Source organism: Corvus moneduloides, chromosome 18 (assembly GCF_009650955.1).
Source record: "Corvus moneduloides isolate bCorMon1 chromosome 18, bCorMon1.pri, whole genome shotgun sequence".
NCBI classification, from domain to species: Eukaryota; Metazoa; Chordata; class Aves; order Passeriformes; family Corvidae; genus Corvus; species Corvus moneduloides.
In genome coordinates, this window is record NC_045493.1 from 7,203,216 (window position 1) to 7,227,294 (window position 24,079).

The window sequence follows — 24,079 nt, forward strand, 5'->3', positions numbered from 1 at the left end:
ATGAATCCCTGGAAATTATACAGGATAATCATCTCTGGAGCAAAGCTAGATTCAAACTGAGAAGAGTGGGTGCAGAATACCCTGGTTCTGGAGGTTCTCTCTCAGGACCAGAAATGGAGCATGGAGTGGGTATCTGCAGTGCTCAAACCCCCACAACCTGGAAAAGATGGCATCAGCCAAGGAATCCTCTGCAGGGTTCCTAAGGATCCTGTTCTTCTGAAACTGCAAAACATTGCAACTGGGAACACTGCTGAGATGGGGAAGAGCTAAGCTTTAAAATCCGGCAGCCCTTCAAGTTTAAAAGCTTTTTCCTGAACGCACGTATTACTTTTGCACCCGAAATGAGAGTCTACTTCTTCCCCCTTCCTGAAGCAGTGATGTAATCTGTTATCTCTAGAGTATGGAACTACAAAGGCAAATTTTACTGCTTAAGAAGAATCAGGCAGACATGTAAGTAAGAAGTCAAAAATACCTATAAAATTTCCAAGAGCTCTAATATTACAGGATTGTATGAAAGTTTTCCAGTGCTCAAACCTTTTGCTTGTTTTAAGACTTAAGAGATTTGTGTCTAGACTTCAATACCTTCAACCACAGCATGTAAAATAAAATCATCATCTCCAAACTCTTCCTATATTCTCATTCGCCAGAGGTTATTTCAAGAGACTAAATGCAACTGTGGATTCAGTAGTGTTCTGCCTGGATTGCAGCACTAACCTGCCCATCTACCACACACATCAGCTTTACTGCTGTAACCCCACCCCGACCAAGAGAACCACCTGCCCCTATGGAAGCAGATCCTCTACATACACAGAATTTTTATTAAGAGGCTGGCTGCAACTTATGCAATGCTTATGCAATGAACTATTTAGGGCAAACACAACTTGACTGTAAATCTCAGCGAGTGACTACCAGACAATGAGGACTGGAGTTACACAGAACACCTTTCCACCATCCTCTGACAAAAACTCCCCCAGCATTTTGCAAGCTTTCAATTTCTCATCTGCCTCCTATCTCTCAAATCTTTCATACAAAACAACAAACTGAAGAAGAATAAAAGACAGCCTTACTATTAAAAAAAAAAAAATTGTGCAAATCCTTCAAATTATTCAAAAGGTCAAAGCACTTAAATTTATAATATTCTCCTTGATGGCTGCATAAGAAAACCCAAAAGAATACCTCTGCTGAACAGCATTTAGCAAGGGAAAATGCACAGCACTTAAAAGAAGTGTAGCACAAGATAAGCAGGGGTGAGGGAGGTCCTGTGGTTCCAAAGACAGAGAAAAAAATTCAGGTTAAACACTGACTTCATGGGGAAAATATTTCACAAGAAAGAATATAGAAGATAAACACACTGACAGTACGTTTTTCTTATTCAAAATTATGAAACCAAGAGCTCTAAATCCCAGCATCTTTCGCGCTCCAGAAGAAACAACTTCTATGGAAAAGTAACTGATAGTGACAGCCACAGAAAATTAAAGGGAACAAATTCAGATCCAACTGTAGCATTTAGTAGTATAAGAAAAAATCCAAGGCAAAAAAAAATTCCTGTAAATTTGACATCCATCTTTACACATCATTCTTGTTACTTCTGGTGTAACACACTAATGTTTCAACAAGCTAGAAACACTATTTTTAAAACTCCAAGTTTAATTAATTCAAATAATTAGCACTCAGGAGGAATCATGTCACTGACACAGCAGCACAAAGTAAATGAAGTTATCTAAATTTTCCATGCACTTTCACTAGAAGCATTGGCCTTTTTGACCACAGACTGCATGAGTTTTAAGACTAGAGAAAGGTGAAGTATTGCTCTTCAGTAGATGAACATGATCACTATCAATCTGTGTTTTTTTCATAAATATATGAGTAACGTACTTACGTATTTCTAACTTCAACCATTGGCCCTGAATTTTCAACATATTAAGCAGGGAAAATAGCTACAAGCTTTATTTCAAAAAAATCCAACATCACCAAGAAACTAGAAGCTGTTTAATTCCTTTTCTATGGTCCATACCAGATAGTTTATCACTTGGAAAAATAAGCACTCTGCAATATATTCCCAGAGGAATTCTTGTTGCATGTTGGTCCTGGGGGGATTTGTTTGACAGATTTGTTTGTATCAAAGTCCCGAAGATTGGAGCTGTGCTCCTTCCAGTAGTGGTCAAGTTGAGAACCTCAACATAAGCTAGTGTGTGACAGAACACACCATGAACAAGGACCTTCTTCTGAGAAGCTTTGGAACAGAAAGTGGAAGGAGAAAGCTCATCTGAGATCAGTAAGTTGAAGACAGCAGGGTACTTCAAAGAGAAATCCAGATCTGAGCAGCCGACACAGCACATCAGTGCCCAGGAGTTGGGAGTTCTGAGCCAGCTGATTTATCTGCAAGTTGCTATTTGAGCATTAGATCAAAATATTTCATCTGTAGAGAGTTTTGAAAGTCAATCATTTTTCAATTATAACCTATTTGGTAGCAGAAAAATCACATCCTGCACCACTTGAAATCAGTGCAATGTCATTAAACAACAAAATTACTCCAACGTTCTCACAAAGAACAAAATCATTCATTAAAGCTACCAACTTCTGACTGCTTTCTGAAGAATGTAATAGAATTTTGGCCTTGCATATCTGATGGGAACATTTCCTCCATGAAAACCTTATCACTCAAAACTTTTGTAGATTTGCCCAATCAGAACAGATTTAATTCCTTATCAGCTTAATCCTCATTTCTCTCTTTTTCTCAAGAAAATGATCCACTGAGAGTACAGCAGTACAGCTGCAAGCCTAGCAAGAAATGAAAGAAGAATTTTATGGAGTATTTCTCAACACAACTCTACTCATAATTTACTCATGGACATTCCAACACTTAAATCAAGCTTTTTTTAGTGCAGTAGATAGGAAACATTTTGTAACTCCACACTTTAAAAAGAAAGAGAAGCGAGATCTGTGGTATTTTAGGAATGTATCTTTTGAGTTTAGAGGGCAATTTTTGCACACTTCACAGATCTCTGACCTCTAAGGACACCATGTTTAGTGCCATTTGCAGGTATGTCCAGAATATCTGGTAAAACAGAGATGGCACTAACCCAAATAAGTCTTTCAAATTCTGCTAAAACCAGTGTTTCTGTAAGAAAAAAATCTACAGATTGGCTTAATCTGGTCGCAGTGGTGTATCAGTACACTCCACCTGCTTCCAAAATAGTTGTGTAACTTGTGTTCTCCAAAAGTGTATCCTGGGAAGTGCTCAAGGGAACACACTCCTGGCACTCCAAGCCTCACTCGTTCACCACTGAGGCCACACAGCTGATACCTCCCTCGATGCTGCATCCACCTCTTGGGTGTTTCTAACTCATTGGTGTGGCTTTTTCCCCACTCCATTAACCCAGTGGTCAGACCTAGCTGTGGATGCTCCATCAGATCACCAAGCAAATGAGAGGCCATGGAGCTGTACTAAAGCCAAGGACTGACTCTCACATTAGATGAGAATGATGCCCTCTTTTGCCAGCAACCCCTCTCCCAACAGGGTGTCCCACTGTGTACTCCCAGGTACCTCCTGTCCTGCAAGCAAGCAGCGTCCCACAGCCAGAGAAACAAAACTTCAAGCCTGGAACTGCTCCTGAATTCAGATAACTGAGTTATTTAAACTTCTTTAAATTATTTGAATCTCTTCAGAAAGCAGGATTATTTTATCATTTGTCCGTAGCTGAGATGACCAGCTGGTGATTACTATTGAGCTTTTGAAAAGCAGCCAATATTGAGTTAAAGAAACATTAAACTGTAGAAAAATCAATGTGTCATACCAAACTTGAATTTGGAGCCTGTTAAAAGAAATAAACACATAAACCCTGTATGCTGTTGTATTTTCTTCTCTTTTTTTTCCCTCTAAACTGCATTGATGATGAAGTCCCCAGACGTTTCACTCCAGACACACTGAAAAACTTTCATGGTAAAGGTAGGCTTTGGTTTATCAGTAGGGAAAAGTACCCAGATAGGAAGTCCAGACTGCTACCAGGAGAACACTGGAATTGTGATCTGAATTTCTGAGGCTGCAGAACACAGTCCTTTTGTAGCAGCTCTGCCTGAATGCTCCCTTTGCACTTCAAGCTGGCTCTTGTTTCTCTCTGCTGACTTTTGGAGCTCATTTTACAAATGGACAGTTCCACATTATCAGCCAGAGCTTTGAACACGGACTGGAAGTACAGCAGCACCAGTCACAGAGGCATTGCTGGAATACTCTTCTCTTCTGTGCTGATACTTGAATGTGTCACACCGGATCTGGTGGTATCATTTTAGAAGTAGAATGAAATTATTCCTGGTTAGGTAGAGATTAAATGCACATCATCTGTTACTGGACATCTGTTTAGGTTAATGCCCTTAGTATTCCTGGTGTTTTTCAGTAAGAGGAAATAAAGAGCTCGAAGTAACAAAAGCCAAGGTGGAATAAAACCACTACATTTAATTGGCAAAAACTACTGCCAAATAAAATGCATTTGAACTCTAATTAATCAACTGGAAATCAAAGCAATTGCCATTTACAGTGAAAAGGAAAAACATCCAGTTTGGTTTTGCCATCTCAGAAGTGACTGATTACCACTTAGCACTATAATGATATTCCTTCAGAGTAAATTATACACTGGCTTCTCCTTTCTTGAATCTAAGGAAATAAATTTATTGCTTCTCAGCACCCCAGAAATGAGTTTTGATTAAACTAGAACAGCAGATAAATAGATATTCTTTATTTTAAAAAATAAATAAATTTATGTCTGCCATCATACTAAATGAATGCAACAAATGAAATACAAATACTACCTGCAGACTTTCCATGTTGAGGCAGAGCACAGACAGCTCTCAAAGCACAACCAGCACATGCTACTCAGAGGTTCTCTGACAAAACAGACAGCTCTCCTTCACCAGCTCACTGGAAAAAGTCTGGAAAAATATCCCTGCTAGTTTCAACACTGTATATTTAGACCTAGTTTGATAAATAGCCTGTAATGGCTGAGGAAGAACAGCTGGAACACCCAAGGCCACTGTTCATCTCAGAGAATTATGATTACCAGTAAAAACTTAGAGAGCTACTATAATTTTTGAGGAAATTACAGAATTATGATGTTTACCTCTAATGGCTTAATCAGTGTTTGCAATAGGGTCTACCTGCATCATCCAACATGGATAAGGCAGCTAAAAAGTTTCAGCCCTGGACCCATTTTCATTCTCACAAAGCTTTCTGAAAAATTCTGTTCTGGCACTGAAATTCATTGCAACTGCTCTGGTCTCCATCCAAACATCCCCTGCGGCTTCTGAGAAGAGAAAGGGAAATCCATTTCACTCCTCATGATTTATGGGAGACTGAAGAACAATATCTTTCTCCTTACTTTAAGAGCTGACATACTTTTCCACCCTCTTCCACTTAATGGCTGAACTTTGAAACTTGGCATATACTTTATAGCTCTTTTTGGATGATGTCCAAGACCAAGTTCAAATAAAAACAGGTTAAATAATGGAGCTGTAAGTATTTGAAAACTCCCTGCAAAGTGTGCACGAACTCAGTAACCTGAAATGTAATTCTCCCTTTTCTGACCTTCGCAACAAACAAATCCAACAAACACCACACCCTATGCTCCCTAAAATGTGAGTTTTCCAGCCCAGAAGTGCTGCAGCTTTATATACAGCCCCAGAGTCCTCAGCACCAGGCTGGAAGTGTTCCTGAGGAGACAGACTATTCTATAAATATGAGGGAGTGGGGACATGGCAGCAGGATTGTTTTATAAGAAATTAACAAGCGAAGATTTAGCTCAGCATATCTTACCTCATGATTACAACATGCTGAGGGCACGTGCACTACAAATTACCTGTCAGTGGAGCTGCTACAGTTCATTTAAGCTTCAGTAACCCAACCACATGCAATTGCATGCTACGCCCAAGGAGCAGCATCCATCCCTCAGCAGCCAGGGAATCAATCCCAAGTGCATCACACACACTGAGACGATCCTGATCCCCCTCCTGACAGGCACGTGTCAGGCTCTCACACCACAAACTTGGTGCAGCTAGAGAACAGCTGCAGCCAGTGATCTAAATTCTCCTTCAGTGCTCTAATCTCCAGAAATTCTTGTTCCTGAAGCTGAAAGGACTGTTGTAAAGACTCATTAACAAAACCAGACACTGACCTGTAATTAGCTCTCTGACTTCCATGTCGTTTGTTTTTCGCAACAGCCTGATCAATGCAGGGATCCCATCACAGTTCTTTATAGCCACTTTGTTTTCATTATCCTTCCCGTAGGAGATGTTTCTGAGAGCCCCACAGGCCTTACGATGGACCTCAGGCTTGGGATGATCCAGCAGGCCCACCAGGATAGGGATCCCTTTAAGGTGCCTCACGTCCTTTTTGATTTTGTCGTTCTCGTAGCACAGGTGCTGCAGGTAGGCGGCGGCGTTGGACTTGACGGGGTCGATGGGGTGGCTGAGCATGGCGATGACCTCGGGCAGGTCGGGGTCCCTCCAGCGCGGGTCCTTGCGGATGCTGTCGATGGACGGGGAGCGCTTCCCCAGCCGGTCAATGCTGGCCATGCTCCCCCGCTCCGGCTGCGCCAGCGGCGCCGCGTAGCCGCCGTGCAGGTACGGAATCCTCTCTTCAACCATCTCTGTCTCAATGGGGTCGTCGTAGCCCCTGTGAGGAGCAGCGGTCCCAAGACAAAGAAAGGGGAAAAAAGGAAAAAAAAGCACGTTTAAACGCTTTGTAACTCTGACTCAATATGGAGATTTCAGCCATGAGCAAACATTTTAATACAACAAACAGCATATGAGACAGCATATGTACAATTTCCAATAGTTTATTTGTAGTAACTTGAAAATTAACCATCACTGAGTTCTCAGCAGTGATGGGACTCCAGCACAGCGTTTGGCTAGCAATGAAACGATGACAGGAACTGCAAGCCATCAAACAGATTGCTTTCATTTTGGTCACTCAGCAAAGCAATTACAACAGAGCTGGATTACATTTAGTAGGAAACACTGATCTTCATTAATGCTGTTACTTCTGCAACAAACCAAAACTCTAATTAAAGGCATTCAAGGCCTGGACAGAGACCACGGACATATTTCAGCAAGTCTGACAAGTTCCACTACATTTCCATGCTGATGCTCAAACAAGTGTACTCTAAACACTACTCTTAATTGATGTTACCATAAACCACCCTCTCATATATATATTTTTTCAAACCCGCAGAAGCCTTTTGCTTTATGTTTTTTCCCTGGACAGGTTTGCTACTGTCTCAGTATTGCAGTTAGCTCAGTCAAGAAAGTAGTTTTAATTGCTACAAAATGTTTCTTAAAATCTCTCATCTGAAGCACCGAGTGATGCTATTGAACCATTTCTGATGCCATGCTGAAGTATAGATTATTAGAAGGCAGGAAGAAAATGGAGCTTGCTGTCATCCCAAAGGGACTGCTAATTAAACTGGGCTCTGGGGAGAAGAGCAACCAGAGGTGGAGACTGAACTTAGTCTTGTACAATTAACGCTTTTAATGTTAAAAGTGCCTCTCCTGACTTTACGTTGCTTTAATTGCTGTTCTAAACCATAAACTGAATGAAAGGATAAAAATGGGCAAATATCCAAAACTCAGAATGAATCTGAAGAAACCCTTTTATTGATGCAATTATTTGTGTATGTATAATTCAGCAGTTGCTCTACACAGTCATTTACACTGTCTGGACAGCCGTATTTTCTCTTACAGAACAAAGCTGTTTCCATCACTCCAAGCAGAAAGCAAGAACATTGGAACGATTTTGTGAATGCAGACAGGGCAGAAGGAGGAACAAAACCCCTTAGCTACTCCTCAAAATTCTGTTTTTACAAACGCAAATTTGTGATAACCAGCATTAAAAAACTACAACAAAATCTCCTTTCTCAAACTCATCCTCACGTTAAATTCTTTTTCACTGCATAAAAGCAGCAGAAGATTAATTTTAATAATTGCACAGCTGTTGCTTGCTTGACTTGGTAACTTGCAATTCGGCACATCCCAGTCCTGCGAGCTGCCCACAAGATAACTGTGCACCACCTCAATTACAGCTGCACAATTAAGTTTCTCTTTCCTCCTCATCCGTCCAAGTACACAAAGGTAATTACTGTCTTGGTATGCAGTTTGTTTGCTTTAATTCCACAAAGCCTTCCAAACAGAACCACACAGATGGGCCTATCTTCACCATGCTGTATCCTCCTCCCTTTGCCACACAAAGCTCCTTGGTTTCATTACATTTGTCAAAAGAAAACTTGAGAGTTAGGACTTTAAATTGCAACATTGTCATGACAAAAGAGAGAGCACCACGTAAGTCTTGTACCATCGACACTATCTTTTTTTTTTTAATTGTCAATCACTACTTATTAAATATGAGTGAAAATACCGGAAGTCAAGAATCAATCATTAAAAAAGAAAAATGAAATAAGATCACAACTCTGCTTTAAAACAAGACAGCACCTGTGAATTGTCTGTAGGGAAAACGATGAAAACAAAACCCCACAACTGCTGGAATAAGCCCACACAGGTCAGTTCCACAATACCTCTGAGGAAGAAACAATATCAAGAGCCACTTTTAATGCACCAGTGACATAGCTCAATGAGTGTACCTGGCAGCAAAAAAACCCATCTGAGCACTTGACCCTTGAAGACCCCAAATTATTGTGTAGAAACTCCGAGATCCTGTATGAACCTAAGAACTGTACAAGAAAGCTCAGCTGAGGGAAGTATCACACCACTTCAGATTCACATGACTAAATACAGTGACCAAGGCTAGGGAAGGTTAAAAAAAAAACAACAGGGGAAGCAGTTTACCAAAACAGGTCATCTACAAAGGAGCAGAACAACTGCTCAGGCAGAGCAAGGCAGAAGTGCCACAAACCCCATCGCCTCTCCTTTAACAGAGGGCGGGAAGACCAGACCAGCAGAGTGAGGAAGTCAAAAGCAAGTGTCTGTCAGGGCATTAAATACACCCTGATCACCAACATATTTACACACAGGGAGAGTGAAGAAATCCTCTTTCTGAATCAGACTGGTGCGGACCAAATGTGATTTTTCACTTCCACATCATTGGAGCAGCTACGCTGGGAAGGAAACGCCACTCGATACGGAACACGACTAACAAGAGCTTCAGCAGATACTGCTCTCAGGAGGCCAAGAGCTCTTTACTCACAGGACTGAAGAGATCTGGTGCTATGCCAGAGCTGCTGACTGCAAGCATCTTGCCTTCCGTCTGTTTGTAGCAAGGCAGCCAGGTTTCTAGGATGCCATGGGTCTCACTAATCACCTGTCTCAGGGAATTGATCAAAACACATTCTAGCATAGATAAAAACTGGGAGAGAGCTCGTGGATCTATCATCTTCCTTATGGCTTCAACACAGGCACATTTGAGTAAACAGGTGAAGGATTTAAACATTTAATCCTCAACAACTTCTACAAGTGCTACATTCATTACAGTTTGCAGCTGGTGTCTGCTTTGGATAAAAGACCAGAAAGGCTTGGGATTTCAGTAGGAAACTTTGTGCCAAACATTGAAGAGGAGATGTAAAACTTTGCAGACTGAGATTCTACTTTTGCCAGGCTCTGTTCCCTGATAGGATACACAAGGGGATTCAAAACTGGAGTGAATCCTCTGCTGAGACAAGTCTGAGTTAGGAGCGACATGGTTAAAACACCGAAATCCCCTTAACAGGAAACATCTAAGAACTGCCAGTGGATGAGCTGACTCGGGTTGCCTTGCCTCCTGCCACATCAGACTCTGCCATTCATCACCTTCTGCTATGAGAATATTATCAAACTGAGAGCGAATCCACAGTAAGGAAGAGACTCAGGAAAAAACCAAGTATTTTTCAAACTGACCACTTTGCCTGCCCAAGCACGTTCATAAACTCCTGCCCCAAACTAGACAACATCCCAATGTTGCCCATATACACTTGGAATGAGTGCACCTAGGCCACAAGTGCTGACTGAAAGTTTATCTGTAATTACAAGCCTTTATGTTCTGAACTGAAAAAAAGGACCAGAAGAAGGAGGAGACATGGCCAGTGCTACCAGTACTCTCACTGTCTATACACAACAGAAGCGAGACAGACCTACCGATTAAGTTATTTAATCTAGAATCTGGCTCATTTCCTGGTAATAATAATTTGGACTGTGAAGTGACCACCAAATACAGTCTCAGGGTCTTAAATCAGGCTTCTGGTATAAACAATTTAACAATAGAAAACTGTTTTGTTGTCGATTTAGTCAACATTAAAAATTTATACCCTGCGTAGTCTGGAATAGTAACACTGGCAATAGCTGCTCCAGAGCTCTTAGGGAAAAAAGATGTCCCATGAATGCTCCTACAAGTGCAGATTGCAGTGATCCACTCTGGGAAGAAATCACCACTGAGGCAAGAAAAAGCTGAGCAGAAGTTATTTACATAAGTAAGATGAATTATGACTTGCCATTTTTTTCCAGCTTGGGTTAATTCCAATTTAATGATTAAGAAATATTCAAATAGTAGTAGGGATGTTTTTTGTGAATCAAAGTATTCAGTACTTCCTGCTCCTCTTTCAAATAGGACTGTATATAAAACATCCAGGACACAGTAAGATTAGATGTTTTTAAAAACTACAATAAAACACCTAGTATAATAAAGGCAACCCACCAAATGAAGAAAAAAAGGGCATAAACTCAATTAAAGACGTGTAAATACCTTCACAAGTAAACCTGAGTAACATTAAATCAATATTGTACACCCCAAATGCTTTCTCTAACCCCAATTCATTATGCAACCTGACTTACACCAAACCAGAGCAAATGCTGAGGGAAAGAACAAGAAGCGCCAGGTACTCTTGCAGAAAGTAATGTATCTTACATGAGAGACTCAGTATAAAGGAAAATTAGAAAACCCAGCCATGAGCAATGACAAGCCAACAGACATGGAATATTTGCCTTTCTGCATTTATCTGGATTTGGAGATGTTTGTGTGGAGGCACATTTTTCCCCAATTTAAAATGAAATATAAGTAGCTTAAAATGAGGCTGGTGAATGACAGAAGAAAAGCACAATAGGTATTTATCTCTGCGATCAAACGGAGCAGACAAGGGCTAAAAAGAACAATCTGTACTTGTAATCCCCTTGCCTAGGACCCCCTCCAGACACAGCTGGGCTGCCTCCTTATCACACAGGGAGTCAGACTCACTAGCAGAGATTCAGATGAGGAACCTCCACTCAAGCCCTCTCAGCACAGGAACTGACAGTAAGGACTCTTATTTTACCTGTAAACTACTAACTAATGAAGTAGCATCTTCTGGGAAGAACATGAGAGAATAACTCAGTGAGTCAGTCAGTGGAGGAATTCTGTCCAGGATCCAAGGAGAGGCCCAAGATGGAAGTTGGTGCAATGTTGAACAGTGCCCAACAGAGTTGTTGTTAAACCTGCTCTACACATACAAACTTTTTGAAATCAAAAGTGACATAAATTCATCACATTCATTTAATCATTTTCACAGGAATAACTTATTTTAAAAAAACTAGAGAGGAGTAATAAATTAGTAATTACCCTCATCTACTACAAAGCACTACTTGTAGCGCTTATTTTCTTGCAAATCAGTAGCATATCTGAAACGCAGGTTTATTGAATTGTTCAAGTATTTCTTTGAAATGTCAAAAAGTAACTGCTTATGAATAGGCCCTCATACAATCTTCTTATGTTCTCAACAGCTAAAGTTTTCTGCCACAGTCAGGCTAATTATTTGTCAAAGCCTCTTGATCACATTAAATATGGAAAAAACCTCACAACAAAAGAAACCTAAATGAAAAATTATGAATTGGTCCTATCCAAACTGCAAGAACAATAAATCAAAGGGATGTTTAATAAAACCACCAAATTTTAAAATGCAAATGGGTAGGTTCTGAGAATACATTTAATGATTCATTTTGCATACAGTTAGAAAAACGTTAATAAAAAATTAAAAGCACTGATGTCTGACTTCTTTTAGCAAGAACTGTAAACTTGCTTAGTTGCAGGGGAGCACTAATCCAAGTTTGATAGATTGATCAGGATTCTGGCACCCACTGGGTGCAGGTATTTCCTTCAGCCCCACAAAACACGGACGTGGTTCCACTGCTGGGTAAGCCTGCAAAATGAAAGATGGCACAAGGGACTTAAAGGGTGTTCTGGGAGATACGTGTTGACATCTTTTCACTGGGTTTTTGTCTTGTTTGTTTTTTCCTCTCAAGTACAGATGACAATTTGGAAGTGTTTGATTCTGTCTAGCTTTAAAATGAACTTCCAAAAAATGGGAAGGAAAAGAGAGTATGAAAGCATGAATAACATAACATCTCCAAGGAGGAGGACTCCAGGAGAACAAAAAAGCCAACACAAATCCCACCAACTGCTGCTGACGCAGCAAAGCCTTAGGTCAGAAATGTTAAGTCTAAAGACTGTCTATACACACAGAGGCAGGTGGATCCAGACTCTTTACAGCTCTGGAAACTATTCTAAATTAAAAGGAAAAGAATGAGAACTAAATCCATCTCAAAACATGAATCATGAGGATATGACTTCAAGCAGGCATATGTAAAATTTGTACACCCCTCAGAAAACAAAGTATTACAAGTTTTTCAGGTCTGTACAAGATGAGTTTCAGCTGAGTAACAGGACTCTTTTCCCAAGCCTGTGGGTTGTTGGGTTTTCTTCTCAAATGCAAGAGCAAACAACTGTAAACACAGCATAAACAACTAATACCAAAAAACATGGCATAAAATAGAACATTCCTCAGAAACTGGGCTGAACCAGAAGTAAGCTGTAACTGATCACTTTAAATGCAACACAGATCTCTTTTCTCCCCTTCTATAGGCGCAGGACAAAAATAATGAGGTTCAGTACAACCTGGCCAGACAGCTGAGGGTGTGTGGTTAGCACAGGATCACGGCTGAGGCTGTCACACACCTCACAAGACAGCTTGGCACCCGTTCACCACCAGGGATCAGCTCATCTGCAACCCCAACCAGCTGTTGACAACTTTTGTTTGGCAGATGTGCACACAACCAGACCTGTCAGGAGTCTCAGAGATCACAAATCCCTCTTTTCACCTTGCTAGTGTGGGATGGCTCTGGGACAACACAATGCATTCACAAGACTTCTTCAGGAAGAGGGAAAAAAAGTAACAGCCTTCTTCTAAAAGGTCATCTTTCTTTCCAAATTCAACGTGCACTACGCAGCCCAGAATCACTGAAAGGGTCCTTGTGCCCTACCCTCACTCTCTTCTGTACTTCATGTGTGTTTTGCAGTCATATATGGGCTGTTTTTCTGTCAAGTAACTCCAGAATTTACCAGATCACAGAGTTTGAATGTACATGATCAAATAAGCAAAACAGCTGCACAACAGCACTGTGAAAAACAAGTGAGTGTTACCTTCCTTTGTGAGGTCTTCCTCTCTCTGGCACACCTGCAGACGTCCTCCTGTTCACAGTGGAGTAATCCGGATCCAGTTCATATCCTTCATCATCTACTCCAAGGCTGCGGTTGTCATCTTCCAGTCCATAGGGCTCCGGCTGGAAGCGCTCAGGCTGAGAGCGGTTCAAGTCAACGCTGCTGCCCACCGGCACCTGAGGCTGGGCAACAGGGCCGTAGTTCTCCCTCCGGCTGGGCAGGGTGAAGCTGCCATCGTCGGGCCGGTAGGTGCCCCCTGGCACATAGGCGTAGCGGGGCCGGTAGCTGACACCCCGGGACAAGCTGCCGTAGTTGTCCGAGAGGTCTCCGTAGCCGTCGTGGCCGATGTAGGGGCGGTACTGGCCCTCGTGGCTCTCGGGGTACGAATCGTTGTAGCTGTTGTAGGAGCGGGTGAGGGTGGACGAGGCCTGGGGGGTGATGAAGCGCTCCCCGTTCTTCAGGTACCTCCTGTCGATGGAGTCTGTGTAGCTGCCCATGGGCGACGAGCCGTCCATGGCGGGCAGCCCGTCCGGCCCCAGCGGCACCTGCCGCACTGTCCTCGTGGTCACTGTCTTGACCATCTTGGTTACCTGGGAGGAAGCAGCGAGTAAATGTGTTAATGTTCTCCTTGCTGCACAATGTGGTGAGACACACAGGGAGGTGGAAGAGTAAAACAGGGAAAGAGCAGCCCAAAGCAAACTACTGGGACGTGCCCGTAACACTGGTGTAGCAATCAGCTCACCTATTAGCTTTCGGAATGAAAGGTGGAAAAATACTTCAAGAAAAGCACTCTGGGCTCTTACGACCAAATCAAAACCACTGCAGCCAGGTGACAGCACATGGAAGCAGTACAAAGTCATTAAACCAGTTCCAATTTCCCTAAAATGTTTTCAGGAGGCATCTGTCCTAGAGAAGACTTTACTATGTTGAGGAGCCACAGGCTGTCCTCCCACAGCTATAGCCTAAATACCACATCACATTCCACAGTTTTATAGAAATAGGGTTATGTGCTTCTGCCTGATCTGGAACAAGTTTGCACCACTGTGTAATGTGATGGAGCTCAAATTTGGCAGTAATAGTTAAGAAACCACTATCTCAAACAGAAGTTTTGGGCTTCAAGATCCTGGACAATATACCTGCTTTCTCTTTTATGATATTCTTACATCCAGCAACCACCACACAAGCCCAGTAAGTAGCTGTTGTCACTGTTTTGGTGACTAACAAATTTGGAATAATGAACACTAGCACCACAATGATTTTGCAATTGCAGCTACCTAAACATACTAGAAAAGCTTGTTTAAAACAGTAAAGAAAAATCTGTACACAAACACATCTTTATCTTTATTTCCATAAATCACATTTCATTTCAAAACAGAATTCACAAGAACCAGAAATAGTAAATGTCCAGAGGGTTCTTGTGTTCAGGGTTTCTTGCTGAAGGGTAAGAACAAAGACTTCTTAAAACTTCACAAGAACCATCCGCCTTTGTGGGAAAGGTCTGGTAATCTGTGTAAGACAGTGCTGGACAAAATCCACTACATTTACAAGCTAGCAAAGGGCCTTCTGTGTGGGTTGGCATCTGGGCTCCATCAACTTCTGTACTGTCTTCCAGAGTGACCAGCAAAAGCTCTTTTGGGAAGAATAAGAAGTCCAGCAGATGCCAGTCTATCCTTCGTAGCCCTAACCCTAATAAAATTACTTTAACCTATAAAAAGTTACCCTATCCCTAGTAAGTGCTGACTTTTCAGCCCAACCAAGCAACAAAACAGCACATCCACAAAGATGAGGGGGAGAATCAACCCACCTGACAGCATTACACGCACCAGGGGAAGAACAAAAGATGAAACTGGTAAAAGGTATTTGGGGTTTCTAAGGTATTACAGACATAAATAAGCATCAGCAAATGACACTTCTCTTCATCTAGGTCTCAGAATGAAATGCTACATTCAAGGGAAATGTTAACCAAAACATATATCCCTAGACTGCTCAGTGGCTCCGAAGTCCAAATAATTATTTTGACCTATAGCCACCAATTTAAACTTTTAGCTTGCCAACAGATTAGCCAAGCTGCTACAAAACAATTAGAGTACATCTCTTGAAGTGGCTCCAGACATGTCCTCTAGCCAGATGTTTTCACACAGAAACCCCAAACAGAAAAAAGATTCACCCAAACAGCATTTCTTTTCCTAGACACATCTGTGAGTAAATGACACTTCAACATAATGAAGTAATGAAATCCTGCAAGACTGAAAGAAGCACAAATGCCTCTCCACCAGCAGTGTAATAAGAGCAACACGCTGAATACAGCATAGCCAGGTACCAATATCATGACCTTGGTATCTAATATGAGCCTGAGCTGAAAGGATTTTCCTCTTCAATACAAAGGGATTTCTTCAGCAAGTAAACATCAGGAAAGATGCCATCCTCCATGCCTCTGAATCTTTTCTCCCGTTTTCAAAGCACACATTTTAACTGGAGGAAAAGAAACTAGAAACTCAGCATTTATTTCATGACATACAATCCAACAGGGGTTTTTGCTTGTTACCTGTGCACAGAACTTCTCCTTTCTGCTCAGTTGTCAGCATGACCACTGTCACAGCATTTATAAACTCAGCAGTGAGAGGAGAAAAAGAGCTGGCGGAGTTTACAGTAGCTCTTTGTGAAGTGGATACACACAAAGCAACACAGCTCAGTGTTCTCCTGCTGAAGTCTGAAACAATACTTTTATTCAAAGTGGCATATTCATAAGTGATCTTCTAAGAGTAGGAAAAGCCACATTTCTCAGGCCTGAAATATGCGAGTCTTGCAAAGCCATGACAAAACTGGATGCAAAGTGCCAGGCCTTTCTGTTCTTGAATCTGGGAACCAGTAATGGGAATAACAGGAATTAAGGTAGGACGACAGCAATTTGATGAATCAGAAATGGATACTTTTGCTCGGAAGGGAACAACGAAGGAGCTTTCTAAATGCCAAGAAATGCCCTTGCATAACCTCACAAAAGCTCTTTCTTTCAGCACTATACAACAAATCTAAGTCCAAGCACTGCTTTTCAGACAGGAGCTCCCATGCTTGCAGTTTGTCACGTGCCATTCTTCCTAAAGCTCTTGAGAGTAAACAATAGGAAGTACCTAATACACCTCATCTGGCTGCAGAAAAGCACCAAAGAAGGAATAAGCTTTGACCTGCAGGATCAGGTCCACCTTCATCAAAAACTTTGCTCCATGTTATTGGCAAACAGAAACATTACAGCCAGGACAACTGTCTCCAACAGTTGCTACATATACACAAAAGCCACAAAGCAAAATTTCAGATCGCTGAAAATCAACTCCTAGACAATGTGTGACCTACCAGTTACACTCAGTGAGTTTTTCACCACGCTCTGGCAATTCTACAGAGTATTTACAGAGATTTGGGTTTTTAGTTTAAATTACCAACACAGAATGCAAGCGATTCATTTGCAATTTATACCTTATTTGCCTTACTTTCCTGTCTTTTAGACTAGCTCAGACAGGCTTTCCATGGCTGTGGCTCATCAAAAAGCCACATTCAGTGTCAGGCAGCACATGTAAGAACAAGTTTACAACATTAGCACCGGTTCACCTCTTATTATTTTCTGAATGCTGCACCCAACAGCAAATGCAAAGTATCAGGACAATCAAAACCCCCTTGTCAGACACATAAAAAGGAACATTTCACTCAAGCACTGAAGTACGCATTTCTCACAGCATAAAAGCCTTCAGTAATGTTAAAGGTGTTATACTGGGGCAATCAAACAGAGTCATTTTGTATTTTGAGAGAGAGGGAGTATTTGCACTCATGCCTCATTTGCCAGGCATAGGCATTGAGATAGAACATTTATCATGTGACAAATAGATTTTGCTGCTGACAGGACAATAAGGGGAAGCTTTTTGGAAGCAATTAGCCAGCACACAGATGAAGGTCCATTTAATGTAAGGTTTCCAAGCAAAAGAAGAAACCCAACCAACAAATCAAACACCTTTATTTCAGGAAATCCTGCTCAAGGGAATGTTTCATTTTTATTTCTTTAAAGAACACAGGCAATCTTGAGCAGCTGACAGCATAGTAATCTTCTCTGCCAACATTTTTGTGGTTTCCTTAATACTGATGCATTAGCCAAAGACAATGAAGCTATTCCAAATGGGAGTCCCAGCAGACTGCCTCATCTGAGAGACACCTGATCCTACAGATGCACCCGATCTTAAAAAAGACTTATTAGCATCAATTCCTCACTACAGATATGATCTAATGAAAAATTTAGAGTTACAAGTTACTTTGAGTGTAATTTGACTTCCTCTGTTTACTTTCCACCCCAAAAGAAAACCTGTGTAAAAAGGTTTGTTTCAGCCCGATGAAATCAAAGATGCTCACTTGTTTCAATCCCCCAGTCTTGGAGTACCAGAGGAAAGCTTCAGAGCACTTCCCTACGAAGAGGCTGGCTGAGTATGCTTGCAACGTATTTATAACTCTTTAATCCCTGTACAAATACTAAGATTTCAGCTACAGTATAAAAAACCACAATACACCTCTCTGCAGCCAAAATTCTATGATACTTCAAGTCAGTGTTTTCACTGCTGCTCTCCACACCCCAAAATCTAAGTATACTTCCGGTTTACGGACCTTACCATTGTTCACCCTCCCCAAATAACAATTATTCTAGTAAGTAATTCCCTTACAGACCCCATGATAATGGTTTCACTAATACTGTTTCTGGAAATACATCTGCCAATGGAACATAAAGGAAATATTCACACATTTGAAGCAGCTTCTGTATTTTTCTGTCCCTCATCCTCCTATTTATCTAGAAGGATGGGAGAACAAACATCAAACTACCCAACAACTGGATTTACTGGATGCACGTGCATATGGCATAAGTAGGTGCCTCACAGGGCTCAATCACAGAGGAGTGAAGACAGTTCCAAGATTTCTGTGGAACTGGGCTGTCATGGTCAAATGCAGTCAACTTAACCAGTACCTATAATTTTGTCTTCCATTTTGTTTTTGAGGTTGGTTTTGGTTGGCCTTTAATTTTTTTTTTTTTAATAAATTAAGTTCATTGTGAAAGGTGACAGGGCTAACCATTTTGTTGAAGCTGTCATAAACCAAGAATCAGATGAGAAGGAACACAGGAGGGTTTAAGCATCCTGACATTTCTGTGAGCTTATTTTTGAAGTACAGACAGGTTGAAGCTATTACCTTTCTATTAAATGCTGTGGAAGAACTCACCCTGTAGGTTTCCAAAACAACAGCTGAAATTTCTCCCCTTCAATTTTAAGCCTAGTATTTCACATCTTGAAAGGGCCCTCAACTCCAGCTGAAATCCATTCCTGCTCTATTACCTTTGAATTTCCTGCAAAGTTTCGAAGAACTGCCTCTTGGGGTACCTAGCACCAGCACAACCCAGGGTTTTGGTCACAAGCACTTGCTCATCACAGGTGTTAGGAAGTGGGAACAGCAGTTAATCACTGCTGGGAAAGATCTGGACTTGCTGAGTATTGGAAAGCTCAAGGAAAATGGATGGACTACAAATTAAACAACTTTGTATACAGATTGATTTCACAGTATGGTATGATAAAATATCAATTTCAATGAGTACCAGTGACCTAAATCTCTCCAATCTTTTGGCATTTCCAAGATAAAAATAAAAGGTGCCTGAAAAAAGAAAAAAAAGCTAACATTTACACAAGCACACACGCATCTAACTTGCTTTACTGAGTTCTCTTGAGCCACTTACAACAGGCTTCCTTTAACACCTGACAGTGCTCCAGCGAGCAGCAAGAAGTGGAAGTCTCTCCCCAAGGTGACTTTCACTGTTTTAGCTTGATAGGTATTTGGCTTCCAGAGATATTATAAAGTTGAAATGAAGTGTTATCTGCTACATCTTTTGTGCAATGAATGTTATGTAGGGACTCAGTACAACACTAAAAGAATAACAGGTAGGGGAAAATTACTCAGAGATATCTCATTTTGAAAAGGCAGATGTTCTCTATTTAAAATATGTCAAATATTAAATTCTATTACGCCTTCTTCCTGCTTCACTGCTACAGGCATTTTCAAAGATGAGGGGAAAAGCAAAGCAAAACTGTCAATGCATCTAGATTAAGGCTGTTTACTTAATACACTATTGAAAAGAATAACCTCTATAAATTACGGGTTTGAAACAACAGGGAAAGGCATAGAGAATAAAGGAACAGCAGCATCCAGGAGCATTCATGCTTACAGCCTTTGCTGTGCTGCATTTCAAGAGGAAGAATTTCAGAGGCATTGCTCTCCAGCAAGCTAGAAATTCACACAATTTAGCAAAAATAAGTGACAATTTCCTTTTAAGAATCCAAAAATGGCATTAGGTTGACTATTCCCCACATAAGCTATCCACCAAAGAAAGAATACATTTGGAAAACATCTCTGGTTTCTCTGGGTCTTAAAAAGACATGAGTTGTGTTATTTACTCTGTCAGAGGAAGTATCTTGTGCTGCCACTTTCTTTGCAAGACAGATATGCTGGAGATTGTGACTGACACTGTCCAGTAGAGCCTTTTAGTTACAGACAGAACAAAAACAGGTTCTAAACCCTTCCTTAAAGGAGCCTGGAGCAAGCACAGCAATGCAGAGCATGAAAGGCTATTGCTCAGAGTAAAAAGAAAAGCTGAGCACAAACCTACCTCCCCTGAGCACAGTGTGACCATCTCAACTTTACACACTGGATATTACTGAAAAGAGACTAAAGGATTCCCACCACAGGAAATGTTGCTCCTTTACAAGGACAAGCACCACCTGCACACTGAATGCACGGCCAGATTCACACGGGGGTTTTGGTTTGGGGGTTTTTGTTGGGGGGGGGGGGGGGGGGGGGGCTGTTATTTGTATTTTTAATTTCTTTAAGTCTGTGAGGGAACAGGCAGAGACACAAAACTGGTTTTGGGCTCAACACCTCCTACTCCTGCAAGTGGATGCCCAGCCGCAATGCGTTTGCATCTCCCATGCCAGGGAGATTTCTTCACCACCCTCCTCTGAGCAGCAAGCTCAGAATTCTGCCACTGCACAGCAGTACCAGAAAGCTTCATTTTCTCTGTAGGGCTCTCACATATAATAGCATGAACTAAGAAAGCACTGTGATGATACCTACTAGAAGTAATAGTGTCAATGACAATTAACTCCAGGGCAATTAACTGATGCTACTAAATCCCGGTGACACAGTTTTCATTTTCACAATCCCTACCAAAACAAAATGCAAGTCAAAGACCAAAGTGATGTGAAAAAATTGTAAAATCTGACCTCGGATTAGTATCTAAGAGCTGTTAAATCTATGCCATTTTATCACAGCAAGGAGAAGTCAAAACAAAACCATTTCAGAGGCAACAACAACCCCAACAAAGTCTCAGCACCTTTTCTGACAGTCATGGCTAAGCCAGGCTGTGTTTTGACATTTCAGAATCACTTTTCTCAACAACTGGGTTTTTAATATTTTTTTGTTGGTCTTTTTAGCAATGAATTACTAGGAAACAGCTCTGGATAGCACATAAGCTGAAGTCAGTGGCATTATTTGAAACAACACAAATGGAGAGTAAGACAGCTATGCATCCTACCCCTATTCTGGACACACTTCAGTGCCTGCAATGACCTACAGTAACAGAAGAAAGCCTTGCTCTTTGAAATGGAACAGTAGCTCCAGGGTTGCTGTTTTTTCAATTTTCCTTTCCCATATGCAGCCACAATGCCTGTTTTGAAGCTGCCACTGTCCTTTTCTGTGGGAAGATGGAAAAACAGGAGGTTCCTGATACAGAGGAGAAAATCACACCTCTGAGGCCCTGACAAACACTCAGCTTTTATCAGAGGCACGACTATTTCAGACAAATTACTTCACTCCATGTGGTCCTGTTATCTAGGGACCACTGCATGGCCTCACCTCTATTTTTACAGTCATAGCTATAATCTTATGCCTTTGCATAGCTGCACTTACAGCCTCCTAAAACTATGCACTACTATTAGTACATATAAAAAGGTGTCCATCCCCACTGTAATTTTATCACTTCCTTCCTGCAAATAACAGTTGTTGTTGCTGTCAGTAGAAAGAAAACAGAATTTCTTTCCTGTAAGTCACAAACTAAATACATTAGATTATTTGAAGAGCTAATAAAATGTGGGGGCTTTTTGTTAATCTCTTTTATTTTTATTTAAAGACCTTCATCTCCTTCCAACAATGAGAAAATAGGCCAGTTACATTTACCTTCTAACTAACTGCAACAAATATTAAACCAGATACTCAGTTTATTATAATGTGTACAGGCCCACTGACCTCAGGAAATCAACACTGATTTACTTCAACCTGAGGATCCGATGTCCTGAATAGATATCTTAGAGGACTGCAATTCTGGAACATCAGTGAAAATAAACACTGATTTACACAGTGACCTCTGTTCAACTCCTTTTAACACAGAAAGCGGTTTTTTTTCTTTTTAGAAATTTTTAAAAAGGGAAATCACCCTTAATCTTTGTAACTTTCCAGTGGTGCTGAAAGCATGCAAGGCAGCCATGGACACACAGTGCCTGCTCAACAGAGACTGCAAAATTACCTTACACAAGGAATAAAAAGTTATCAGGAAAATTAGAACATTTGCAACACCTGTAATCCAGCCAAACCTGAGGTACAAGTCACTTGAGAGCACACCCAGCTTTCCCCATTCATTAGGAGTAAGATGCCATTCACAAGATTGTTGCAGATTTTGAATGCTATGGTGTTATTTACATAGGCTGTTTCTTGTTCTAAAGGACAAGTGCATAATGACATAACGTTATTGCAGACTGTCACTAATTTAAGACATATTTCCACGCATATTTTCCTCAGCCAAGCCCTACCAACTCATCAATTTTCGTATCACTGTATGTGTTTGCAGGGCAATGCTGTGAACTGCTTCAGAAGAATGAAGTTAATGTTACAAGAATAAGCAGCCTGAGAAAGGGTTCTAGTGTTTTTGTTTGGTTAACCTGGCTAATTTCCACTGCTCAGTTTATGGATCCATGAACAGCTGTATCAGCACAGCTGATAGGGAGCAATCTAGACATAGACGTGAAACTGAAAAAACCCTGAACTCAGCTCTGCTGGCAAACACAATGTTCAAAATCACTGAGGATCACAACAGCATGATTGTCATCACTCAGGCTACTCCCTGCTATTTCTATTCCATGATTAGATAGCACTTTGCCATTTTCCTCAGTGGTTATTAACCTCTCACCTTGGTTTCAGTTCTCCTTGTGGTTCCATCTTCAGAAGTGACAATAGACACGTGGGAAGTGGGAGTGCCTGGGTCTTCCTCCACAGTAACTGTCTCTTCCACCATTTCTTGAGGCTCTTGCATCATTGCTATTGAAGTCTGGTTACTGGGGCTTTGTTCCTAAAGAAGCAAGTAAAAAAAATTTGAACTTTTAATTTCTGCCATCATGGTTTAACTGTTCTACTGATTTCAGCTTCATTGATTTAAAAAACACGTTTTACCCTACAATTTGCAAGCAGAGATTCAGAGAAAGGAGTATTTCCTGTCTCAGACAAGCTTGCTGCAACTGTGCTGGAATGACTGGGCTCAGTGCAGCAAATAGAAATCATGTGAAGCATCTATCAAGTACTTCTTATTAATAGGCAACAGACTTACAGACTACTATCTTATATTTAAATCTGCTTTCAGCTTTCTTCTCAATGCCCAGCATAGGAGGAGTGGATTTTTTGTCTGCAAAACCATTCTTTTAGTTCTGCAGTGAACAGGCCCACTGGCTTTCAGAGCAGTTAATCTTACACACCATTGAAAGTTTCTTTTCATTTGATAAAGTACGCTCAGCTGGAGACTAGAGAAGGCCATAAAACGTCAACACCTACAATTAAATAGACACCTTTCTCAAACTGTCCAAAGCAACGACAATTTAACAAAAAATGCATGGCTAGAGATTAATTCAGTGAAATGCTTCGCTTCTCACGTCTTTACTAAGTCCATAAGGTCTAACTGGCTACAAGCTTATTTAAAATTTGTAACAGATAGACAACATAATAGAAACTAAACAGAAAGATGGGAGATCAAAGGCGGGTTCTTGCAGGGATACTGCCCAAAGAGAATGCTCTGCCAGCACCAGCATCTGAACCTTCCTTTTTCTTATGCAATTGTGCGTTTCAGCACAGAAATCAGAGAAGCTCCCTTTGGTAGATGAACGTCTTTCAGAAGTTTCCCAGCAAGAGGCCAATAAAGAACCAGCTTATGCACTGAGAACTCAGCCTTTTACCCAGCATTATGAATCCTCAGCCACGTAAAATGCAATGACAGACTGATCATTTCATTACGAGCCCTGAACGTATCTGGCTACACAGGCTTTAAAGCCAAAGCAGGGCTTCTGTTGGCTCACCTTGTCAAACAGACACTCAAAAAATATCCTTTATTAAGGACTATATACACACACATTTTTACATACATATTTTAAAAAAAAAAAAAAAAATCGAAGAAGAATGACATAGAGCCCAAACCTGCAAATGGAGCAAACTTTGCCTAAAGCAAACTCTCTGGACAAATCCACTATCTCTTCACATCACAAGAAAATAAAAAGGGTTGTGATGAAACTGTTGCAATAGAGGTGCTCAGCCTAA

General features: G+C 41.0%; 1 protein-coding gene across 11 annotated transcripts in view; it reads right to left on the reverse strand.

The window, feature by feature from the left end:
* ARVCF (ARVCF delta catenin family member) overlaps nucleotides 1–24,079 on the reverse strand; it is a 258,278-nt gene that overhangs the window by 66,904 nt on the left and 167,295 nt on the right. For all 11 annotated transcript variants that reach the window (XM_032127686.1, XM_032127688.1, XM_032127687.1 and 8 more), the window contains 3 exons: nucleotides 22,689–22,847; nucleotides 13,421–14,028; nucleotides 6,165–6,664 (listed from right to left, as the gene is read on the reverse strand). In XM_032127686.1, the coding sequence (XP_031983577.1) occupies nucleotides 6,165–6,664; nucleotides 13,421–14,028; nucleotides 22,689–22,847 (1,267 nt within the window). The remainder of the gene's footprint in view (nucleotides 1–6,164; nucleotides 6,665–13,420; nucleotides 14,029–22,688; nucleotides 22,848–24,079) is intronic.